At 44.4% G+C, this 21399-nt stretch overlaps 8 protein-coding genes across 8 annotated transcripts; 3 read left to right on the top strand and 5 right to left on the bottom strand.

Moving 5' to 3' along the window:
- Positions 1-378: 378 nt before the first annotated feature.
- On the top strand, positions 379-1693 carry AOL_s00054g717 (uncharacterized protein; the record flags this gene model as incomplete). Its single annotated transcript, XM_011122033.1, has 2 exons — positions 379-844; positions 936-1693. The coding sequence occupies 2 exons, from the start codon at positions 379-381 to the stop codon at positions 1691-1693; spliced, it is 1224 nt and encodes a 407-aa protein (XP_011120335.1).
- A 991-nt stretch (positions 1694-2684) lies between these two features.
- AOL_s00054g716 (uncharacterized protein) lies at positions 2685-3722 on the top strand (the record flags this gene model as incomplete). The annotated part of the gene is made up of 3 exons (XM_011122032.1): positions 2685-2948; positions 3013-3294; positions 3348-3722. The coding sequence occupies 3 exons, from the start codon at positions 2685-2687 to the stop codon at positions 3720-3722; spliced, it is 921 nt and encodes a 306-aa protein (XP_011120334.1).
- Positions 3723-4091: 369 nt separating this feature from the next.
- AOL_s00054g715 (uncharacterized protein) lies at positions 4092-5000 on the bottom strand (the record flags this gene model as incomplete). Its single annotated transcript, XM_011122031.1, has 1 exon — positions 4092-5000. The coding sequence occupies one exon, from the start codon at positions 4998-5000 to the stop codon at positions 4092-4094; it is 909 nt and encodes a 302-aa protein (XP_011120333.1).
- A 1327-nt stretch (positions 5001-6327) lies between these two features.
- Positions 6328-8197, bottom strand: AOL_s00054g714 (uncharacterized protein; the record flags this gene model as incomplete). The annotated part of the gene is made up of 4 exons (XM_011122030.1): positions 6328-7104; positions 7175-7288; positions 7349-7473; positions 7549-8197. The coding sequence occupies 4 exons, from the start codon at positions 8195-8197 to the stop codon at positions 6328-6330; spliced, it is 1665 nt and encodes a 554-aa protein (XP_011120332.1).
- A 1344-nt stretch (positions 8198-9541) lies between these two features.
- Positions 9542-10939, top strand: AOL_s00054g713 (uncharacterized protein; the record flags this gene model as incomplete). The annotated part of the gene is made up of 4 exons (XM_011122029.1): positions 9542-10388; positions 10448-10549; positions 10617-10646; positions 10707-10939. 4 exons carry the CDS (start codon positions 9542-9544, stop codon positions 10937-10939), a joined length of 1212 nt encoding a protein of 403 aa, XP_011120331.1.
- A 477-nt stretch (positions 10940-11416) lies between these two features.
- On the bottom strand, positions 11417-13540 carry AOL_s00054g712 (uncharacterized protein; the record flags this gene model as incomplete). Its single annotated transcript, XM_011122028.1, has 4 exons — positions 11417-12603; positions 12682-12722; positions 12803-12832; positions 12933-13540. 4 exons carry the CDS (start codon positions 13538-13540, stop codon positions 11417-11419), a joined length of 1866 nt encoding a protein of 621 aa, XP_011120330.1.
- Positions 13541-14479: 939 nt separating this feature from the next.
- Positions 14480-18575, bottom strand: AOL_s00054g711 (uncharacterized protein; the record flags this gene model as incomplete). Its single annotated transcript, XM_011122027.1, has 7 exons — positions 14480-16838; positions 16901-17485; positions 17539-17563; positions 17635-17852; positions 17923-18112; positions 18201-18282; positions 18417-18575. The coding sequence occupies 7 exons, from the start codon at positions 18573-18575 to the stop codon at positions 14480-14482; spliced, it is 3618 nt and encodes a 1205-aa protein (XP_011120329.1).
- Positions 18576-19219: 644 nt separating this feature from the next.
- On the bottom strand, positions 19220-20092 carry AOL_s00054g710 (uncharacterized protein; the record flags this gene model as incomplete). The annotated part of the gene is made up of 3 exons (XM_011122026.1): positions 19220-19526; positions 19611-19785; positions 19858-20092. 3 exons carry the CDS (start codon positions 20090-20092, stop codon positions 19220-19222), a joined length of 717 nt encoding a protein of 238 aa, XP_011120328.1.
- Between the last annotated feature and the right edge of the window lie 1307 nt (positions 20093-21399).

Here is a 21399-nt window from a genome sequence, read left to right as displayed (position 1 = left end):
GTTGGATTGGGCGACTTGGAAGCCCTGACGTCACACGAGAATCCCTGTCGTGAATGTTAAGCCACACTTTGCGGCTGGTAGATTACACCAGCCACATATTGGCTGAGCTTGGCTCTTAGCTTGGAGACGAATACAACATTGTGCATGCACAAGCAATTGACAAGGATCCAGCGGCTGACCTAACTAGTAGCTTGGCTAGCAGCTGGCAGCGCTCCATGCATAGCTCTTGCTATAGCTCTGAAGGCCTCGACAAATTAAATCTTACCTTAGCTAAGTACTAAGTAACTAATAAACAAGCGTTCACAACGAGTATTCTAGTCCCACAAGAAATCCATTCGTCTATAGCCACATCTAGCTACTTAGATATCCGAATTAAAAATGGAATCCGAATCCAAAGGGCCAACAGGCCAATGCCCTTCGTTCATAGAAAATATCCCACTCGAACTTCTATCCGAAATCATCGGCTTCCTCGACATGAGGTCTGACATGATTTCACTCCTCCAAACTTCTAAAACTATGTACTACGGAACCTACCCACATTTTTGGCGTACCTTTGAACCTGTATTTCAGGACGGCGCAAAAGAATGCGATCTCGAAAAATTACTTACCATCACCAACGAAAAAGGTGTCAATGCCATGGGTTTCAATCACATCAAAGAAATAAGATTTTTTTCCGGTCATATGAGATCATCCCTCCGGCGATTATATGTGGGTGAGGCTGCGTGCGCGGCAAGGAGACAATATGACAAGTTCTTTCCTGGCGAACTATTCGATATATTCTCCGATAAGCTTGCATCCGGGGAAATGACACTTCGGCGCGTGAGACTACACTTGGTGGAAGCTGGTAAGCGACTTATACAACCCAACAATTGAATTTGATCGATCACTTGGTTATTCCTTTCGTGCATGGATATCTAATCGGTGACAAAATTTAGGATGCGCTAGCGAAAGCGCCCTAAACTTTCTTCGGGTTTTGAAAGAATATTCAAAGTCGAATAGATTATCGATCGACGCAACCACCGACATGTGTAACCGGTGTACATATGCCCGCTGCCTTCAAATAGATGCTTTCGCATTAGAATGCTTTACACATCTACAACTCCCATTTCTTAGTAGTGCATCGCTTACTACAGAACATGATACTATAGAAGAGATAGAGGTGGTTGTCAAAATACTACAACTGACCAAATCACTGAAACAGCTCGAATTGATGGGGAATAAACACGCCATGGATTGTGATTTTCCAATCTCCAAGCTTCCCCAGCTAGAAGATCTGCAGAACGCAGTCACAAACTTAAAATACCTTAAATGTCTTAAGGTTTTGGGCTTGATCTTCCATCCTTCATTCTTTCTTATTCCTCCTGATAGTGTTACAAAATTGGGTCTGACGCAAATAGTCTCGATTTCATGGTGGCGAAAATTCGCACAATGCCCTCTAGTAAACGTAACGGAACTGAAGATGAAAGCATCCTATCTCGGAGCAAGAACCAGTAGAGAGCCGTCCCGCTGGTTAGGAGAAGATGATAAAGAAGCCAATGAAGCAAAGGACAAGAATTATAAATTTTTTCTTGGAGGGTTGGCAATGCAAAACTTGAGAAAATTTGTATCACGCCGGCCATACTTCTACTGGCCCGAGGATTTTTGGGATTTATTACATGAACGAAATAAAGGGATTGCAATTGAAAAAAAGTAGCAGAAGTATTTATTTGGGGCTGGGGCTAGTGGAAGGGCGTAGTACCATCGCCCTTTGTCCCTTAATCCCGTCGAGTTCCTGCTGATGAAGTAGTACTGTGCCTGGTACCGAACGTGGGATTGACGCTTTGGGAGAACATAAATTTCACTACCGAGAGAACGGAAACCAAGGTATTGGGTAGTCTTATGACATTGAGGGTATAAAATACGCCATAAGACCTCGGAATTATAGATCTAACCTGGTCCTGTTCCTATGTTTAATTGGCATTTGAGTTGACGTTGGATAGAAACCTTGAACGCCAACTTCGAGGTCTTCTCAATTTTTAATGCAGAACCTTGACACGCCGGCGATATTCAATAACGACAAATGGGCGCAAATAGCCACCCCTTTGCTGTCCTGATTGGGGCTGTAGGAGAGATGGGGCAGGTACCGTATATTATATATACTTAAGTATATATAAACGACTTAAGTATTGATATTAAATTAAATAAACACATGTATGTATCCGATTTCAATTTATAGGTGTGCGTAGTACGTAATCTACGGTTTAAACACCTACATATACTCTTTTGAAGTTCTATGAGCTTGGTTAAGCTTATGAGTATGATCATATGAGCTCGAGTCGTACGTAGATCTATAGACATGCGTTAATATTTGTAACAGAGAACTTTGAGATAAAACCAAATATATCGATAATAAGAGCGTTTGAAACTCGTTTTTAATAGAGTTCTGCTGCTGCACTGCACTGCGCCGACAGAAATCTAAAATAAGATCGATCGGCCAGATCAGATACTACAGATGTAGTATACGTATACTTAGGGATTAATTTAAGTTTGATATCCGCGCATCAATTGCAACTTTATAATTAAGTACTTTCCTAAGCTAGCACTAGGCACGTTAACTATATATCTGGAGACGCGGCTCGCAAATCTACCGAAATCCCCAACCAAGATCTTACAACCAGCCTTCCATCGCCCAAATTTCCTATACCATGGCCACGACCAACCTTGTTCCTATCGGAGGTTTACCTCCCATGCATCTTGAGAGAATCTCAAATATTGTGCGAAATCTGTTCCGTCTCGAGGTTACCGAGCGGACGTTTCGCCAGATATTTGACGATGCCCCCGTGCAGTCATCGAATCCCTTCAACCGCCAATATCGAAAAGTTGAACCGTCAGAAGAGAGCCGTATCGAGTACAGAAAACTTGTGGAGGAGCTTGAGCTTATCCTTATCGGAACAGAGATTGGTGCCGATGTAAGAATCTTGGAATTTTGTATTTTTCGTTTTTACTATACTATATTGACTTCCAAATTAAAAGATCTTGCACAGATACATCAATGAAACGGAAAATGTGCTGGTGGAGTTCGAAGTACTTATCGAAATCCTTCGCGCAATTTCAGGAGAGTCATATAAACATGTTAGACATAGTACTACTACTATGCCAACAATACCTCCCCTCTATCACCACAGTTATACTGAGCTCACACGTTATGCAAAGCTTCAGTCATCTTCTTTTGAGAAGTGCACTGTTGGATTCTGGGCAGAAACACAAATTTTATCCGGGGTTGTACATTTTGATCGGGGAGAAAGTGGGAACGAGGTAGTTCATAACTCTCCTGGTTTAAACTACTTCCATTTACTAACTATTCCCAGATGCTCGATGTGTATGTCCACCCAGATAAGGACAGAAAATTGTACAAAGTCGATAAAGCTGATATCATTCAGTTGATGCGGCATTTGTCCGAAGATGGGTTTACCTCAGCGCAGTCATTACTACGGACGACTTACGACCCAATCCCGGTGTCTGATGCCCAGCGTAAAGGAATCTACAGAGTGAAAAATCTCGCCAACTCAAATTTTTATAACCTCTTACCGTCATCTATTACAGCATCAGGCTTTCCGCGGTGTGTGATACACGCTACAGAAGAGCTCCGTGAAGTGATACCGGAAAACTACATTCCAGAGTATGGGGAATTCTCAGTAGCGGATTGGGTTGCCTATCAGAAAGCCAGGCGTGGGATGCAATAGTACAGCATGTCCCCTGTTTCCACTCTATCCCTGCAATTCCTTCAGGTACTTGGACGTCCACCTAGGTCCTCTTCCACCATATTTCTTAGTGTCAATTTCAGTTTGTTGAGACAACTAGCTGTGCATAGACCCAATAAATAATGAAAGCTATTTGAGATTTATGGTATTTGCCGCTACATCGATACAGTGCAGGCGGAACCATAATTTAAAGACGCAAGAGGGCGTGTGAATTTACCATAGCCACGGCACTAACAAGCAAAATACAAAAATCTGTTCTTACTCTAAATTTTCTCCACGCGAGAATATATATTATTGATATATTATGGCAGGAAATGGATGAGTCAATAAAATATAAATATAAAAAATAAACTAGGAGTCCGGTCCAAGGGTCTTTGGCTTGAACGAGACCCAGGTAAACGGTTTCTCGGGCCTAGGGGTTGGGGCTTCTAGCTCACTAGGACTAAGCTCTGACACCTTTACTTTGTTAGGTTTCTTCCAAGATAAGACTTTATCAGTTTCCGGGGGTTTATATCGATTACTTTCCCAATCCACGGGTTTTCCAGCAATCCAATAGCGTCCAGAGACACCCTTTAAGTCCCCTAAAGCCAAAAAGGTGGGTGTGATAGCACCACCGTATACATGCTTTAAAAACTTGAATGAATCACCACCTGAGGCGTTTATCAGGACGTCGGGATTTTCTCTCGCCAGAAGATGGGTGTACGCCCCCAATATCATCCTCGGGATGACATAAAGATGATTTTGGGGACCTTTGACATCCAGGCGTTTCGCCCACCCTTGTTCAACAAGCTCCCCATTGGCGGCATCGCGTACATACTTTCGTACCAAGGTATCCAATACTTCCGTTGAGAGATTTCGTAGTTCGAATCTGTCGGCCAGATCCGCCTTCCATATCCAATAACCCGCCCCTCCACCGCCAACCGACACATTAACTATTCTACTATTTCCATCACGTTTCATGATCGGGAGTAGAATGCTAGACATATTCTTCGGGCCAAAGTACCCCAATTTCGCTGCCTTTTGGGCGTTTTCGAATTCCTGTGCCGGGGAATTAACAAGAATCGATAATGGTTTCGTTCCATGACTCGTTCCGTGGGCAATCTGAAGGCGGTGTCTAAATACTGTGATAGAATTCAAGCATGTTGGATCGACTTCTTCATATCTTATTTCGGATCCACTCTCTTCTAATGCCTTCACTGTTCCCTGGTCGTCATTCAAATTGACGGGATAGTTCTCACTCTTGAGACTTGTATTAGTCATGTAAATTGTTAGAGGCTGTCTAGTATTATGCAGCATCGCGCGAACAATTCGATCCCCGAGGCCTAATATATATGTTTTTTTTATTAGTACGTTGGATAAAGGATCATTAGATCAATGGAGTGCATTATAACCTGCCTCGGGAGGCGTCTGTCACCACCACGATTTTCCTACATCCCCGCATTGGAAAATCTCCGGCTTAGGTGCCCTTCTCAAAACTATCACCACCACCACCCACCCACCACAGCCGCACAGGAAGAGTTCTAGCAGTCAACCTGACCTAGTCGCTTTAGTTGACAGATCTCCAGTCGGACAAGAAGTCTAGGCTTGGACCGGCTGCATGTGCTTTCTAGCTATTGTTGCGATATGCGGTGGCGTGATGTATTAACATTGATAAATCACTGGCCAGTATCCCGTGTCGATATCCAATCAGTACCGAGTCGCTGAATTGAACAGTACGGCCATAGAAGTTTGTTCATATGGAGGCGTTTGCATATCTTGTACCCATGCTTGGAAGGTCTTTGTTTAGTGCCAAGACCGGATTCCGCACCCCAACACTAATATTGCCAATATACCACACACAACAACAAATACCCCGAGCTGGCGATCCTCTGCGTGCGCATGCAGCTCTGTAAATAAAAATTTAAACATCCAAAACCAACTAATATTATCATACAATTAGTTGGCAGGGTATGTTCCAATACATGTATGATATTATGGAGATTCTGGTTCCTTGGGCAACCTGTGCTTGAAGAAATGCTTCCAGTGAATAACACAGAGTCTTAATTTAGGAAACAAAAGTCGAATCATGAAAACAAGACCAGCTGGCCAGCCATCGGAGTTTGGGCAAAGGTGCCTGTTGCATGCTAACTATAAATGCAATAGATAAATCGCAGTCACTGCTAAGCTAGTACCAGTTAGCCGTGTATCTCCTTGTGGTTCTTATTTTTTATTTGTGAGGAGGTGGAATAGTAAGTATACCTGTCTTCTTAGTGAAAAACAATTACAGAAGCTAGCGGCTTGGTGCGGAGGCCGTGGTAAGGGCGATAAGAAGACCTCTTAATATTAATAATTCTCAGGAGGGTATGTTAGCTTCAACCCGATACTACCTCGACGCCGGATCTCAGTCATTGTTTCACAAAAACTAGTTACGAAAGCCAAAATGAGCCCACCCTAATCTCGTATATATAGCTCACACCCCCGATTTTAAGCTCCCAATATCGCTTCTACAATATATAATCACAAAACGCTACAGCGCCCATGCAGGGTTTCTCAACCCGCCCACGCACGATCAAACGCCAGGCAAAGAACCAACGGGTGACAAAAGCTTCTAGCCAAGGTCACCTTGTTTTCTGCGCGGTACCACCGTAGGGTCAATCGCCTCCTGTTCCCCCGAACCATTATCGTCCATACTCCATTCTTCCCTCGCCAGGCCTAAACCCTCAATTCCGCCCTCTTTGCCACCTGCGATCTGGTATTCTGGTGAAAAGGAAGTCATACCCTCTCCCGCCTCCTTGGTATCAGCGCCTGGCTCTTCTTCTTCATCGGACTCAGGCGCATATACGTATTCACCACTTCTGCCACACATCCTTACAACTCTGCTTATGTTAGCATGTAACCAGAGGAGATGGGGATGCGGAAGCGGCCGTAAGTCGGGGTTGTCAGTCTCAAGCCAGACGATTTCGCCATCCCTCAGGGCTCTGTCCATCGACTGGTTATAGATTCTCGCGTTAACCACATCAGGATCCTGATCCAGTTCATATGGATCGAGATCATCGATAGATAATCCCTGGAGACCGGCGCCTCTTGTTGCGAGTGGCTTAATTTGACCTGGAAGTTTTGTGTATCTTACTGGATACTTGGCTGGAATCTCGGCTTCCGCAAATTTTGAGAGGTCTACCGCTAGAAGAGATGACCCATCTTGTGTAAGTGGCTCCAAAATGAAAAGTCCATCATTGAATTCACAATGGCATCCAGGTGATAGCGAAATGGTATTCTCCAAGCGGTTGATCAATGTCCTATCATCTATGGGACCCACCACGTACTCTCGTATCTTCCGCATCGCTTCTTTCCCAACAAACATGGCCAAGAAATTCCAAAATTCAAACTGAAAGCGGCATCATCGTTAAAAGGTTTGACCCAAGATCCTGAGCCCAGAGCTTTAAGTTAAGTCTCACCTTGTATTCCCCAGATGCTTTTTTTCCAATGGAGTATGCCACGATATGGCATACTTGTACGCTTTTGCTATATCGATGCGAGAGAACACACCGATATTTGTCGCGAATCCTCGCCTATAAGAAAATGTTAGCCATGGGTGGGTAACGGCGTTCCACGTCTTCTAATTGCCATACTTGATTTGCTAGGTGAGTACTTCGTGGTGTAACCACAGAAATACTGGCAAATATTCCCGTGGGCATACTAAGTCGAGATGGAGAATCTGTAGGGGGTAAAATAGACGCGCACTTCCTTTGTAGCCCTAGAAAATAAACATGTAAGTATCACCTGTACACCATGGAAGGAGCGATATTATGATCATGATATGATAGCTTACAGTACGATAGTGCGTGATCGATTGTTATACCAATCTGATTAAGACTTTTCCCCAGTCCTTCTAGCTCAATACTCGAACCTCCTTGATAGTCAAGGATTCTGATTCCACTCTCATCCAACGATTCTGGGTCTAGCTCGTCTGAAAGCAGCAGCACGTATACCATGGCCCCAAAACTAGACGTAATCGTTAGGTCCGAAGCCTTTAACGCATCGGTGATCAAACGACAATACGCATCCGACCTCTTTCTCCTCTCAATAGCAGAGTTTTGTTGCGGCCATACGACCGGTGCTGCTATATCGGCGACAATTACCCAAGTTTTGTCCAGTGATGATTCGCTAGCCGTCGAATCGTGGGTACCGCGCCCGGTAATCTGAAAAGTTTCGACAAACCTCGCCGTGAGGCCGTCAATTTCAGATTCAACGAACGTTCTTACCGCCGCACCAATGAAACCCCGTTCGCTTCGCGGGGAGTCCAAGAGGGCCATATAATGACGGGCAACCTCCATGAAAGGCGCTCTCCAGCGCACGTTGTAGGCCCTGCCCCAACCAATTATCCGAGCTGCCGTTCGAGATTTTTCTACAGTAGCTGGTAATCGGCATTCTTTGGCTGTAAGTTTGTAATCCTCATTCTCCACAGTGAAGTCGGACATATTGTGTTTAGGCCGTTCTGTCTTTTTTGAGGGCTGTTCGTTTCAGCCACCTTGATCACCAACCCTAGGTTCGCAGAAAGTTTCTAAACCAACTTAAATATATATATATATATATATTGGATGCTTCGAATATATCCGTCCTTGGCTTCAAATAAGATGTGTGGTTACAATCGTATTGGGAGTTGGCCAGGTGATCAGGTATATCGTAATCGGCCGGGTAGTAGCGCTATGCAAGCAAGCTCTGCAATTGATGAAACCCAATGGTAGAGGGTGCGGCAGCGGACATGGGATGCAGTTACGTTTCGATTGAATCTTTTGTTTCAATGGGTTTTAATATAACGATCCGGGGCGAAAAAATCTGGCGGTACCTCTTATCGCGATATCGGGATTAAGAATAATGGCTGGTGGGCCAATTATATACGCAACTTAGAATTCGAAGGTAGGAAGAGTATAGTGTTGGAAGATGAGGGAAAATCAAATATCACAAATATATTACACTAGTAGGTATATACTTAAATACATTTCGATTGCACTAACTCAAATTAGATCGATAGCTACGGGTGCAAAATTAATACGTGCAAACGGTCGCACTCTCGCAGCGTCGGTAGGTCGTCAACTGGTGGCTTCAAATACACTCGTTTTGCTTGCTAGACCCTTAAGTTCAGGTCTAGATCTAGATATAGATATATCGATATAGGTCTAGATCTGGGAGAGAAGCGCTAGTATAGCGCTAACTAGCCAGACAAGAGAGGCATTGAACTCGAAATGAACTTAGGCCCGAACTCGTTAAGCCTTCTGAGTCAAAGTAAAAACGTGGCTAGTAAAGGCGCAAAACCCCTGTCGCCGACGTCAGAACCACGAAATCGCAGTGTCATCCGAACAGCTGTGGCGGTTTGTGGCTCTGAGATCCAGTTTTTTGGAATCGAATTCCTGAAATTGCAATTGCTGTTACAGACTTGTATTGGACTTAGTTTACTTGGTGGGTCCGACCCAGCTATATTAGCACCTTCTCAGCCTGTCGACAGCGAGCAGTTGCTAGATTGGAATTCCACCTGCAGCCAGCTTAACCTGCTTCTATAATACAACGGTCGGATCTATATTTTAATATTTTCAGGAAACAAAACAAAACAAAAGAAGTTTAGCAATATATCGATCGAGCGGTAAAACTTTAAGCAGGGCGTGCGCGCTTACCACGGGACTAACATCCCCAAGAAATCCAAGACCAGGTCGGGTTGGTATTCGCAGATATTAATATCTGCTCCTAATCCAGCATCCAGCTGACATTCAACTCCCAACACACCTCAACCTACCCACTTTCTCCCCTCCCCCACCAAAGCCGAAGATATGCTCGAATACTTCACCTACCGGAAATTTAAGAAACACCGTGAAGCCGCTGAGTCCGGCGCAAAGGAAGTTCTCGATCAGAAGGATGAGAACTACTTCGAGGGCGTCGTGAACAGCCCAGAAGCCCAGGAGGTTCCGCTTAACGACTCGGTTAGGACCCCAGCTACTGGTTCGCCTTCAGGGTCCCCGGCAGGTGGACCAACCCCAGTTGCGTCTGAAGCTGGTGCTGCACCTAAAAAACAGACCTGGAAGGATACTGTCTCTGGATATGCGACGGGAACCTATGAGAAGGCTAAACACGTGAAGGTGGCAGAGCACCTACCATCCTTCCTTAAGAGGGAACCCAAGGCAGAGGGTGCGGGCAAAGAGAAGGAACCTGGATCACCGACGAAGAAGGATAAGAAGGCTTCCAAGGATAAGAAAGGGAAGGGCAAAGCAAACAAAGAAGATGAAGAGTACTTTTCCAACTTGACGCCAGAAGAAAAGGAACTGCATGATGCTCTTGACGCACTTAGTCTTGCCGCACAAGATGGCAGGGCATTCTCGCTTTCGTCCGAAACTCGCGGCATCCTAAAGGACTTCACTCAGATTCTCAAGGATATGATTAACGGCGTTCCAACAGCATACGATGACCTAACGAAGCTGTTCGAGACGAAATCAAAACAGATCGAGACGATGTTCGATGAGATGCCTGGGTTCATCAAGTCTCTGGCGAAGAAGTTACCTGGTGCTTTAGGCCTCGGGGAAAAGGTAGCAGAAGAAGAGGCGAAGAATCTGGCACCAGGCCTAGCCGCACAGGCTGCTACCCTCGGTATTCCTACCCTGAAACAGCTAGTTACGAAGCCGGGTAAGTCATGTCCAGCAATATACTATAGTACGATTGGCAAGCTAATATGTTTTACAAAGGTGTGGTCGCCGACACTCTGAAGACTGTGGTCAATGCTATTAAGCTGCGCTTCCCAGGAATTATGTTAGGCACCAACGTAGTCATTTCTATGGCATTATTTGGTACGTTGCCTTGTTTATGCTATATCGCGATCTGGTTGTAGCATAAAACTGACATAACAATATATAGTTCTATTGTTCGTTTTCTGGTACTGTTGGAGTAAGTCTGCCCATTCATAAACACCCCTGTCTAAAGATTAGTACTAATCTAAGAAAATAGAACGTGGGAAGGAAGTGAGACTCGAAAAGGAACGTCAGGAGCAAGAGGCTGAAGATACCAGGCTCGTACAATCAGTGCTGGAAGAGGCCCCAGCCGTCCCGGCGACGAACCCTAGTACTAGTGCTATAACAACCATTAATACTGCCATCGATAAGGTCATGGAAGATCCAGGAAGTAGAGTCTCTCCTCCTCCTGGTCCGGTTTTCACCGTACCTCTGCCACCCAATATTTAAAATCAACCAAAGGCGTCAATCGTAATTTTACCGTGGTATAGCGGACTTCGAGCAAATAGGGTGGACTGGGTTTTGGATGCAATCATGTCTTCTCGGCTAACGTCTTTCTTTCGCTCTTTTTGATTGTGGAAGTTTTTTTTTTACCTTCATTTTAGCATTCATGCACTTTATAATGACACTGCAACTTTTATAGTAATAGCCTGAGTACTGCTAATTAGTATTTAATGTCTAAAATTGATATGATTCTTTCCCCATACTATTATAACCCAATTGCTCTCTCTTTTGAACGCAAAGTAGGGCATCACGAAATGCATGTCCCCGAAGATCAATTTTGAACACAATATATAGCTATACCTGGTTATAATTATCAATCTTTCCGATGAAAAAAAAAAACATAAGATCATTTTAAGTCTAAGCTATCCCGACCATATATCGCCAATACACCAAATAGTCACGCACACATTTAGTTTTCATCTCTTATCTTGTCCCCTCCCGATTGTCCTGTACTACTGCCTTTGCAGCCTCCTCTTCCTCCTCTTCACTATGCACAAACCCCTTCCCTTCAGTAACATAAGTACTCACAAAGACGCCAAACATCGCTACTCCCGCCATAACCCACCATACAGCCCCCACACATCCTATTTCCAAAGCAAAACTATACCCCCAACCAGCAGACAAAGGACCCACCGCCCTCGCCAAACTACTCACACTCGCTCCTATCCCATTAATCGTCCCCAAAGCCCGTCTATTATTCACCGAATTCATCAACAGAATAACATTCCCAGGGTTTGAAAAGGTTCTAGCTGTAACTTGAATAAACAATGTGACTATAATCCCGGCCCAGACTACCCGTCCGGATGCCGGTTTTTTAAGATCGTGGTTTTCAGATGGTAGGATTGCGAGAAATGGGGTGAGTGTGTATGCTATCGGGAAGAGGAGTAGGCTCATTCGATAACTCCGTAGTGTGCCCAGTCGCATTTGAAGAGGCGGGTAGATGAATAATTGCATGATGATACCTATAAAACCTAGTATTGCCATGCCGTAACCGACCTGTGAGGCTGGGAGACCGAGACCTCCGTTCCATGAGATTGGAGTTGAAGGGTGGGAGTTGTCACGGCGAGGGGTGGATAGGAAGATTGGATAGAGTTGTAGGAAGGTGGAGTTATGGAGGGGTAGGGCTATGAAGCAGATGAGGCAAAAGATAACGGAGGGAGTTAATGCTTCTCTTAGAGGTACGGGCTTCCTTCCTGCGGGGCGGGGAGGAGGTTGTGGAGGTTGTACAATATCATCGGTGATTTCTTGTGATATTGGTGTATACTGCTGTTGCGAACGGTTGAAGAAGCTGCGGAATGGGCTTGTGATTCGTAACCAGAAGTTATGGAGCTTTGTAACTATTTTTCCGATGATATCTCCAGAAGGATTTGTTTCCTCTAGCCCGAAAGTGGCCAGGAGAAATGAGAAACTGAGGAAACATGCGCTGACGATGTTTGGTACTGAAGAAAAGTATGTCAGAGTATCATCCAAAAGGTAGATAGTGTAGAAATAAAGGAACCTACGGGCATAAGGATACTCTTTCATCCACTGGACTCCATTTTTACCTCCCAACCAGCTCCCTGGACCAAAAATGCCAGGATGGCTCTCGACGGGGTTGGCGAGCAGCCCACCTATAAGAATCGGAAAGCATTAGCATACAAGAAGAAGAAAGCAGCCAAATTGAGATGCCTTGAACTCTATAGACTCACCTAATATCGGACCGATGATAATACCGATATTCATGCACATACTATGAACCCCCTGTCAGTATATAATATCAGGAGAACAAAAAACACAGCCCAGTTATTATAAGGCAGAAGAGCTACTTACGGCATTATCAAAAATGCTCTCGATTGGTACCTACACATCAGGCAAAAAATATATTAGCAATCCATATTCCCTCGTGCGAATTTTCAGGACTGACCGGGCCACGGCAGAACTTCAATGGATTTATGTATACTTCTTTTCTTTGATTAGCTCCGCAACAACGGTTCTCAGAACCCCAGTCGTAGCATTAGAACCCCCAGCCATCATTCGCATCCCAACAGCCCAGTAAAAGCTTTTCGAAAACGCCAATCCAAAACTTGCTATTGTAGTCCCCAACAATCCCATCATGATAACCGGTTTCCTCCCGTATATATCACTTAATCGACCCCATATCATTCCAGTCACGAATTGACACGCAGAGAACGCAGCTACCATAAGTCCCGCCCGTCGAGATATCTCCTCGGGTGTATTTGCGCCTGGGAGAGATTTTATAAAGTAATATACGTAGGAAAGAAGTGAAGTTGCAGTGATTGGTTCGGAAAGACGGCAGAGGGCGAGGATTATCAACTGTTTTTTACGAGGGAGGGACATCCAGCCGATGTTTTCGTTTTCATTTTCGGTATCATCTTGGTCTTTCGATAGTCCACTTTCGCTGGCGCTAGAAGCGCTGCTACCGGGGACATCGGGTTCGATTATGGAAGTGTTCGAGCTCGACGTTGAAGTCGAGAGATATTGCTGAGATGTGTTGTTCGTGTTGGCCAAGAGGGGCTGCGTCGTACCGTCACTGTTCCTTGTCGTCATATTCGCCTTTTAGGCCTTCGAAATTCGACCGAGCCAGATCTAAGAACTCGAGGTTTTAGAGGCGATAGGGAACTTGAAGCTGACTGAATATTATCTCCAATCTATAACTCTAGTCTTTGGACTTTTTCTATAAAAATAACATCCTTATAAAGGTCTAAAGCTTAATGTTAATGTTCAAAGATGCAGGCAACATTAACCACCAAAGTCTGCAAAGGTCTAGTAATCGAATCTCGGGATGACGGGCTCAACGCGGTTGCGGGATACGAGGATACGGGAAAGATAATCGTTCTAAATCGGCGCTGAAAAGCTTAAGACGAACTACTCAGCAGGATGACTTGCGCGGCCTGGCTCCAAGAATTATATTATAAGTCCTAGCGGATGCGATGTAACTAGGTTGAATCAGCCAATTGGATGGCATTTTGGTTATGCATGCGGGTTTCCGGCACGTCTGTAGATTGACCGGGACAAGGATAAAATACCACAGACTAAATAATATACGAATCGAATCGAGCATTAAATTAGGAGAATCCTGGTCGAGATTAATGCTGGTGTTAACGTTTTGAGATGGGAACTAGATTCTAATAGACGCATATATATTACAATCTGACTATGTTAGATCTGATACATCTTTTATTTTCTTTGCATCCAAATATCTATCTAGATTAATGACTGAAGTTTTTAACGCACCAGCGGTCCTAACTCGAATCCCAAGTTAGAAATTCCTAATCATGGTCAACCATCAATACGTAATTATAATCCATTGGAATATGAATAAGTCCCTAGTTACTATGCGAGGGCGGTTCGCTTTAAGCTTTTTAAGGACGACGCACAGGAAATTCGTATGCATGCGTATGTACTATTGTATATTATAAGCATCTAATAAATACATTCGTATCCTCCTATCTATGTACATCCGAGCTCGGTTGTTTATCGATATATCTAAGAATCTTGTGAATACTGAAACTGATAAGAAGCGAGTTCATCAGCTGGAAGTTTCCCCCCAAGATATTCGAACAGTTTATCTACTTTGAGCTTCTCCTTCGCCCTGTCACCCCCATCTGAAAGAACCCCAGGTCTATCGATATAGCCATGTTTATAAGCCAGGTCAATTATATTCTGATCCAACCAGAAGTCCATAAAGGATTCGTCGTCATCTGCCTTTGCATTGACGTCTGCCCCGTTTTCAATCAAGAATCTTACGATGGAGTTATTTCCCATTCTTGACGCGTAATAGAGAGCACTACGCCCACCTTCGTCAGTCCCGTTGATATCTGCCTCGCCTTCAAGAAGATCTCTAAGTTGCACTTCCAGGCCATAAGATGCGGCAATACGAAGACCGGTAATAGGGGATATATAGTTTATATGGAAGTTTCTAAGCATAACGGCACCGTCGATGGAATTAAATACCTGGAGACAATTAGTAAATTCAGCACCGCGATTTCCCAAGAACTTGACAGATTCAACATTGGTTCTTAGGATCGCGATATGTAACGGCGTGTACCCATTTGGCCCAGGTATGTCGATAATACTTCCATCGGTATCGAGTAACATCTGGCCGACCTCGGGTTTGTCGAAATAGGCTGCCAGGTGGAGAGGAGTCAAGCCTTCCAAGTCTTTTTTGTTAACTTTAGCGCCGTACCTGAGAAGTGTTTCGATAACCTCGATGTTCCCTGTCCTTATGGCGCTATGCAGCGCAGTACGCCCCTGATGATTCCCTAGGTTGGGATCCATGCCGTTCTGGAGCAGTAGCTCTACGACTGATGGGAAATTCTGTGCTACCGTATAATGTAGAGCTGTATTCCCCAGTCGATCAGAAGTTGTTAAACAAGCTCGATCGTGTGCTATGACCAGTTTAACCACTTCATCGAAGCCCGCGGGTGCTGCATGGTCTAGCGCTGTACATTCATCCTTGTCTCTTGTTAGAATATCCGCCCCCAAGCTGAGTAACAACTCGACTACCGCGAGATGGCCCACACTAGCGGCTAAGATCAATGGTTCGGCGCGGTCCCTCGGTCTCAGAATGTGGATATCTGCTCCGTTGTCTGCCAGGAGCTTGAGTACATGGGCGTGTCCATGAAAAGCTGCTGCGTGAGCTGCTGTATAATATTCGCCACATGTTGCGTTAACATCCACACCCGCCTTCAGCAGAATCTTTACGCAAGCCTCTTGGCCATATCTACTAGCACCTTGCAGGGCACATCCATAATCTCCCCCGCGCAAATTAGGGTCCGCGCCTTCTTTTAATAGAAACAAAAGAATGTCGGTGTAGCCTTTGCAAGCTGCAGCTTGAAGAGGAGTTCCAAATCTTCCTCCTACGGAGTTTATATCCATGCCTTGCCAAACGAGTTGCCGTACGACATCCAAAAACCCGGCTTGTGCTGCAGTATAGAGAGGTGAAGGGCCAGAGTGACCAGGTGTAGTCGAAGCTCGAGGCTTTTCAACCCACGGGGTATCCGGATCGAAGAACCTGATCTGGGTTTGTCCCTGGGATACCAGGAAATCGACGCAAAGTTGATTAAGATCCAATAGTTGATTTTTAACACCGGAGGATTTCATCAAAACCGGTGCCTCTACACCCAAAAGACCAAGTAACTGGGTTAGAAATTGGATGATGAGAATTATTAGTGTCGCTTGTTGAGCATCGATCCCAGTTGGATATGCAGTTGCAACAGAGGATTCTTGACTGGCTGCCTTGATTGACGCTTGCACATGATGAAACCAAAATCTGGCAGCATATAGAGTAAGAGGAGTTTCAAAGATAGCTTCCTCGTAGGTAGGGAGTTGGTCACCGGTTCCGAACTGTTGTAGGTATACAATGCAAGCTTGAGCAATGCTATGGTGAGCAGACAGCTCCGTTATATAAAAGTAGGAAACCGGAGAGGTGAGAATCTTCGTCGAAAGCAAGTAATCTCTGACAGATAGATGAGCTAGTCTCAGCTCAGAATACTCTTCGTCCCCGACCTTTATTGTTGCGATGGAGAACAAGTCGCTATACTTGTTAAAGTATGCCGCTTTACCTACCACAAGGCGCTTTTCAGAGCAATATTTGGGTCGGGGTTCTGCTTCAAAGTCGATAGCAGGCACCTCACTCATCTCGTCAAGGCGCATTGGTCTTGCCGAAAAGCATAAAAACCTAAGGATATGGCAAATTGAAGACTTCCGCGATTCTTCAACCTTCGCCAGAGTTCTTTCGTAAGTTTCTTCGAGTGTTGATGGTAAGCCCTCCAGCGTTTCATCAAGGTCTTTATTGGTGGAACATTCGCGCAGCCTCTCCAGCTGGCATGCCACCCACCGAAAACTAATATATGAATTTTAGCCAATGAAATAAAAGATCTGGAGAGATTTGACGGCAGTGCATACTTTCCATTGCCGCGTGCGATGAGAGATTTAGCAATACTTTTACGTCGCTCTGGGTCCCAGGCATTAAGAGGCTCGCCAGGACTCTCGAGGGTCGTTTCAATATAAGATCGAACGTCGCCATTATTGCTTTCCTCCAATGACAGGGTGAAACCCTTCCAACTCCGATTTGGCAGCTCGGAACTAAGTTCGGATCGGCTTGTCACAAGAAACCGCACTTGAGGTATCCTCCATTGTCCGATGATCGTATTGACAAGTTTCAAAAATGCTTGCTTCTCCTTACACTCATCGAATGCATCGGCTACCAGATAGCACGGCGAGAATGTCTCAATAAGATGCCGTAATGTGTTTGTAAGGTCATGCGTCATTGGCGGCCTTGTCCCATTCTGACTCCGAGAGTATAGACTCTTCAAGGGTGCTGGTATTGGACCAGTGGTATTCTGTGCTGCTAGTTGATGAACTAGGGATCTTAACAATCGGTTGTGGTCTTGAGACACTGACTGATTCGTCTGATCGAAGTATATGTATGCGACTGCCGAGGAACGTTGATGCTCTGAATCAGCAATGAGATAATCGATAGCTGTTGAACTGCAATTATGATCAGAATAGCCAGGCTTCGGGGCTTAGGAATAACTGCTTACCACAAAACAGTCTTGCCTCGTCCAGCTAAAGAATGCATTGTGAAGTAATTAGTTCCGTAGAGGTACGTTCGTGGAATATACTTGAAGAAAACATACCGCCTCCTGAAACCCATAATAATGAGCAAGGAGAATCCTGCCACCGCACAAACTCTTCACTTTCGAGAAACCATGACCCAGTATTCTCGCTCCTTTTATCAGACGCAATCATTTGACTCGTTGAGAAATCTGGTGGCAACAGCCAATCTTTTATCTTATCCAATTCCCCAGAGTCATGAATCCGGTCTATGGTATCATTGATCTTGTTGTTCTGGCGGCTATAAAACATAAATTAACTACTACATTTCCCTAGTGGTGGATATAAATTTATAGGCTGCATGCACTTACATTAGGACAGACCCAGTAGCTTGTTGAAGGATCTCATTGATTCTGGAGATATCATCACGTAACTTCTGCACACCTTTCTCTTGGAAAGGATAAAATATGCGCGCCTTGATAGAGATACTCCCACGTTTAGATTGGGCTTTCGTTGGTTCGATGTACTTCTCCAGCTCCTTGCTAAGGTTGGCCACTCGCTCTATGCATTATGGAAAACCCGATTAGCAAAGTACATAATTATATATAGAGATACGACGCCGCATCAGTCTCGGTAATAATAAACAAACCTCTACACGCAGAAAAGATATGAGCAACTGATTCTTCAAGCTGTAATTTCAAAGTGCTATCTTGCATAGCGTTTTGAAGGCTCTTTTATAAGGGTCGGGGGGTCAGCGCGCCTCGAACCCGGACAGGGTGTGATAAACCAAAAGGACCAGTTTCAACTACTCTATTAGAACTCGACCAAAGGTCAAGTTCCCAACAGAGCCTCGAAAAATTCTCACCTCAAAAGTCTGTATCAAAGCGTTTGTATCTTCATGCAAAAGCTCGATATCCTTCTGTGCTCCTTGGTAACTCATACAATACTGAGTGATTCCCTTGCAAAGCTCCATTCCAAGAGATACTAATCCCGCAAGACTTGCGGCGAGCTCTAATCCAGACATGGTGGGCTCGAGATATAGAAAAATTTAAAGAATATATTAGTATATTCAAATATGATGCCTGTATCAAATTCGTGATATTTGGATACAATTAAATTGCGCTCTTGGGATCTTGCGGCCGGGTAGAGATTTCGAAAAGGGTCCTAACTTTTTCTAAGCTAGAACAGGTGTCGACAACTGTCTGAAAACATGGAATTCAGATCCTTGAAGAGGACCCGCTCAAAGGCGGGGCTTATATTTCACCTGGTAAGTTCGCTTATTCATATGCTTGGATTCGAAGCCGACTAGCCGACTAGCCAGCGCTGGATAGTTTTGTAAGAGCCGAACAATGCATTGATTTACTGTACAACGCGGAGGGAATGTGTTAATATGATGGAGTTCTGTCGAGAAATAGAAAAATTAATTCGTTCAAACCAAATTAAGAATAGAGTAACATTATAACTCAGGAACAGTTGACAGAAGACTAGTTTGGTCGATTTGGCTCTGCTCCGAGAGAAATTCGAATTATATGCAAATAACTCAAGAATCCATTGATGTATCGCAATCATATCAATCTTCTAGCCTTGAGAGCCATCCGGCCCTCCATGGCTCCACCAGCGGGTAACCAGCTGTGAATCCACAATGAAACCTTCATACACAGAACCAACCTAACGATTAGTCCGATTCATCCTAACCATACGAGCAGAATCCACCCAATAACTCCAAGGAACTGCACGATCAACTCCTTTTTTGATACCGCGAACAGTCCGATCATCCAATCTTTCAAAATTATCCACCTTCAACAAAGCAACATTAATCACACCTAGCAATTTTCTCTTAGTATAATACCTCCACCCAGTCAAACAAAACTTAATCAAAGTAGCCACCCAAAGTATACCAAGAGTTACGATAAGTGTGATATGGTGGAGGACGGCGGCCCATACGGCTACGAAGGCGCCAATGAGAGTTAAAATACTAAACAAAGAATGAAGATCAGTATTAGTAACTAGTCTTTAATCTCTGTACTTCATGCACTATAACTGTTTAGATAATACTCACGCCGCACAAATAAGAAGCATGGCTTTATCGGAGAGAGTTGTTTTGGTAAATCTCAAGTTAGAAGGACGTTGTAGAAATTCTTTGAGTTCGCTGAGTTTCTTTTGGAACTTTGCGCGAAACATCTGTTTATCATCGGTAGATTCTGAAGGGATAACATTTGGAATGTCGTCTAGGTCTATGAGAGTATTTAGTCAGGACCCTAGCACCCAGGTATTCTAGCACGAATATCGATAAAAAAAAAACGTACCGTATGCAGGCGCTGGATCGTCGACTGGGAAATCCACGACTTTGTTGATCAGACATGCTGCTTGATATGCCTCTATATCTTTAAGAAACTCAAATCGTCCTCCTGGAGTATATGTAGTGTATTCTGGAGGGGCCGTTTGGGTGGGAGTTGGCGGAGGAATAGGGGAATTCGTGGCAGCCTCCTCGTCATTAGCGTTGGGGGCGACACGACGGCTCATAAAGAATCTATCGAACATGGAAAAGAATATTGATTCTTGAAGTAGATAATAGAAAGCTGTGAAAAGTTTATTTACGAAATTAAAGGTGAAGGTTATAGTAGAAAGCTTGGTTTATTTAAGACCTCTTTAAGCCAATATTCCAAGACCTCGATTAAAGGGAAATTTTCGAAGTTATATACTGAATATGTATCGTACCACGGGTGGCATTCGGCAAGATATCCGGATACTCTTTGGGTTCAAGGCTTATATACCGAATCATCATTAGCTGGCCATGTTGGCTTAAGCCCAGCTTCACACGATTACACAAAGCCGCGAGCCGAATTTCCAGTTGGTCTCGAGCGAGGCTGCTGAAATCCAACAACCACACGGCTCAAGTGCAAATACTAGTCCTAGAGCTAGAGCGAGCTGCAAGATCAAAGCAACTCTAGAGCTCGCGCGAGGGCGGAGCAAGACTGGTGACGTGATTTTCTTTTTGATCCCCACTTGTATATACAATATCTAGCCCCCAAGCGTAATACAATATATGCGATATATCTCATGAAATTCAGTAATGAGGACGGCGGGCTATGCTCTTGCATGTTTTAGGCGAACCTCAGGGCAACTTCGGATTTAATTGGCCATCGATGCGTCGGAACAATAAACAAAAAAAAGGTATCAATTACAGCAAAACAAAATCTAAAGCTTTTTAAGCATATCACAGATGAAAGGTGAAAGAGAAGCCCTTTTTTTTGTCGGTATCCTACATTCCGACTTTTTTGTTGCTCCGCCACCTGCCAAGTGTTCCGGTGTAGGTCAGCACAAAGGGTAGTCTGAGAGGTTTAATCCGTGAAAGCCGTAGCTTAGTGCAGATGTCTAGATACCCGTTAGCTTCTGGAAAAACCCCCCCTTGTCAGATTTCGAAACGGGATGAATGATGTTAAAAATCCGATTTTAAAGTCCGAATAAATTGAACCAGACTTTGAAGCTAGTCAAATGTCATCGAAAGACTGTAGGTTGTGGATACTCGCGAGCTCAAGGAATTGCGAGTAAGTCTGGGTAATCGCGGATGCGACAATCACAAGATGTAATGCATTGAGGCGCAATACCATATCACAGATGATTGGTTTGCTTATTCAATCCAGCCTTCCCGTAGGTGCAGGTAGAACTATCGTGGACAGATATCATGGGCCGAGTATGCATAGACTCGAGTCTTGGACCTCAAGCCTTGTGGTAGAACAGAGCTCGTTTGCGTTGAGAGCGTGGTTTCTAGAAATGTGTTGCCGTTTGACAAAACCCACGGCGATCACTTCCTTTTATGGATAAGTAATTAACCTTCCAGAAAACGC

This window comes from Orbilia oligospora, assembly GCF_000225545.1.
Source record: "Orbilia oligospora ATCC 24927 unplaced genomic scaffold scaffold00054, whole genome shotgun sequence".
NCBI classification, from domain to species: domain Eukaryota; kingdom Fungi; phylum Ascomycota; class Orbiliomycetes; order Orbiliales; family Orbiliaceae; genus Orbilia; species Orbilia oligospora.
Note: the sequence above shows the minus strand (reverse complement) of the source record. Positions and strands in the feature narration are given on the sequence as shown.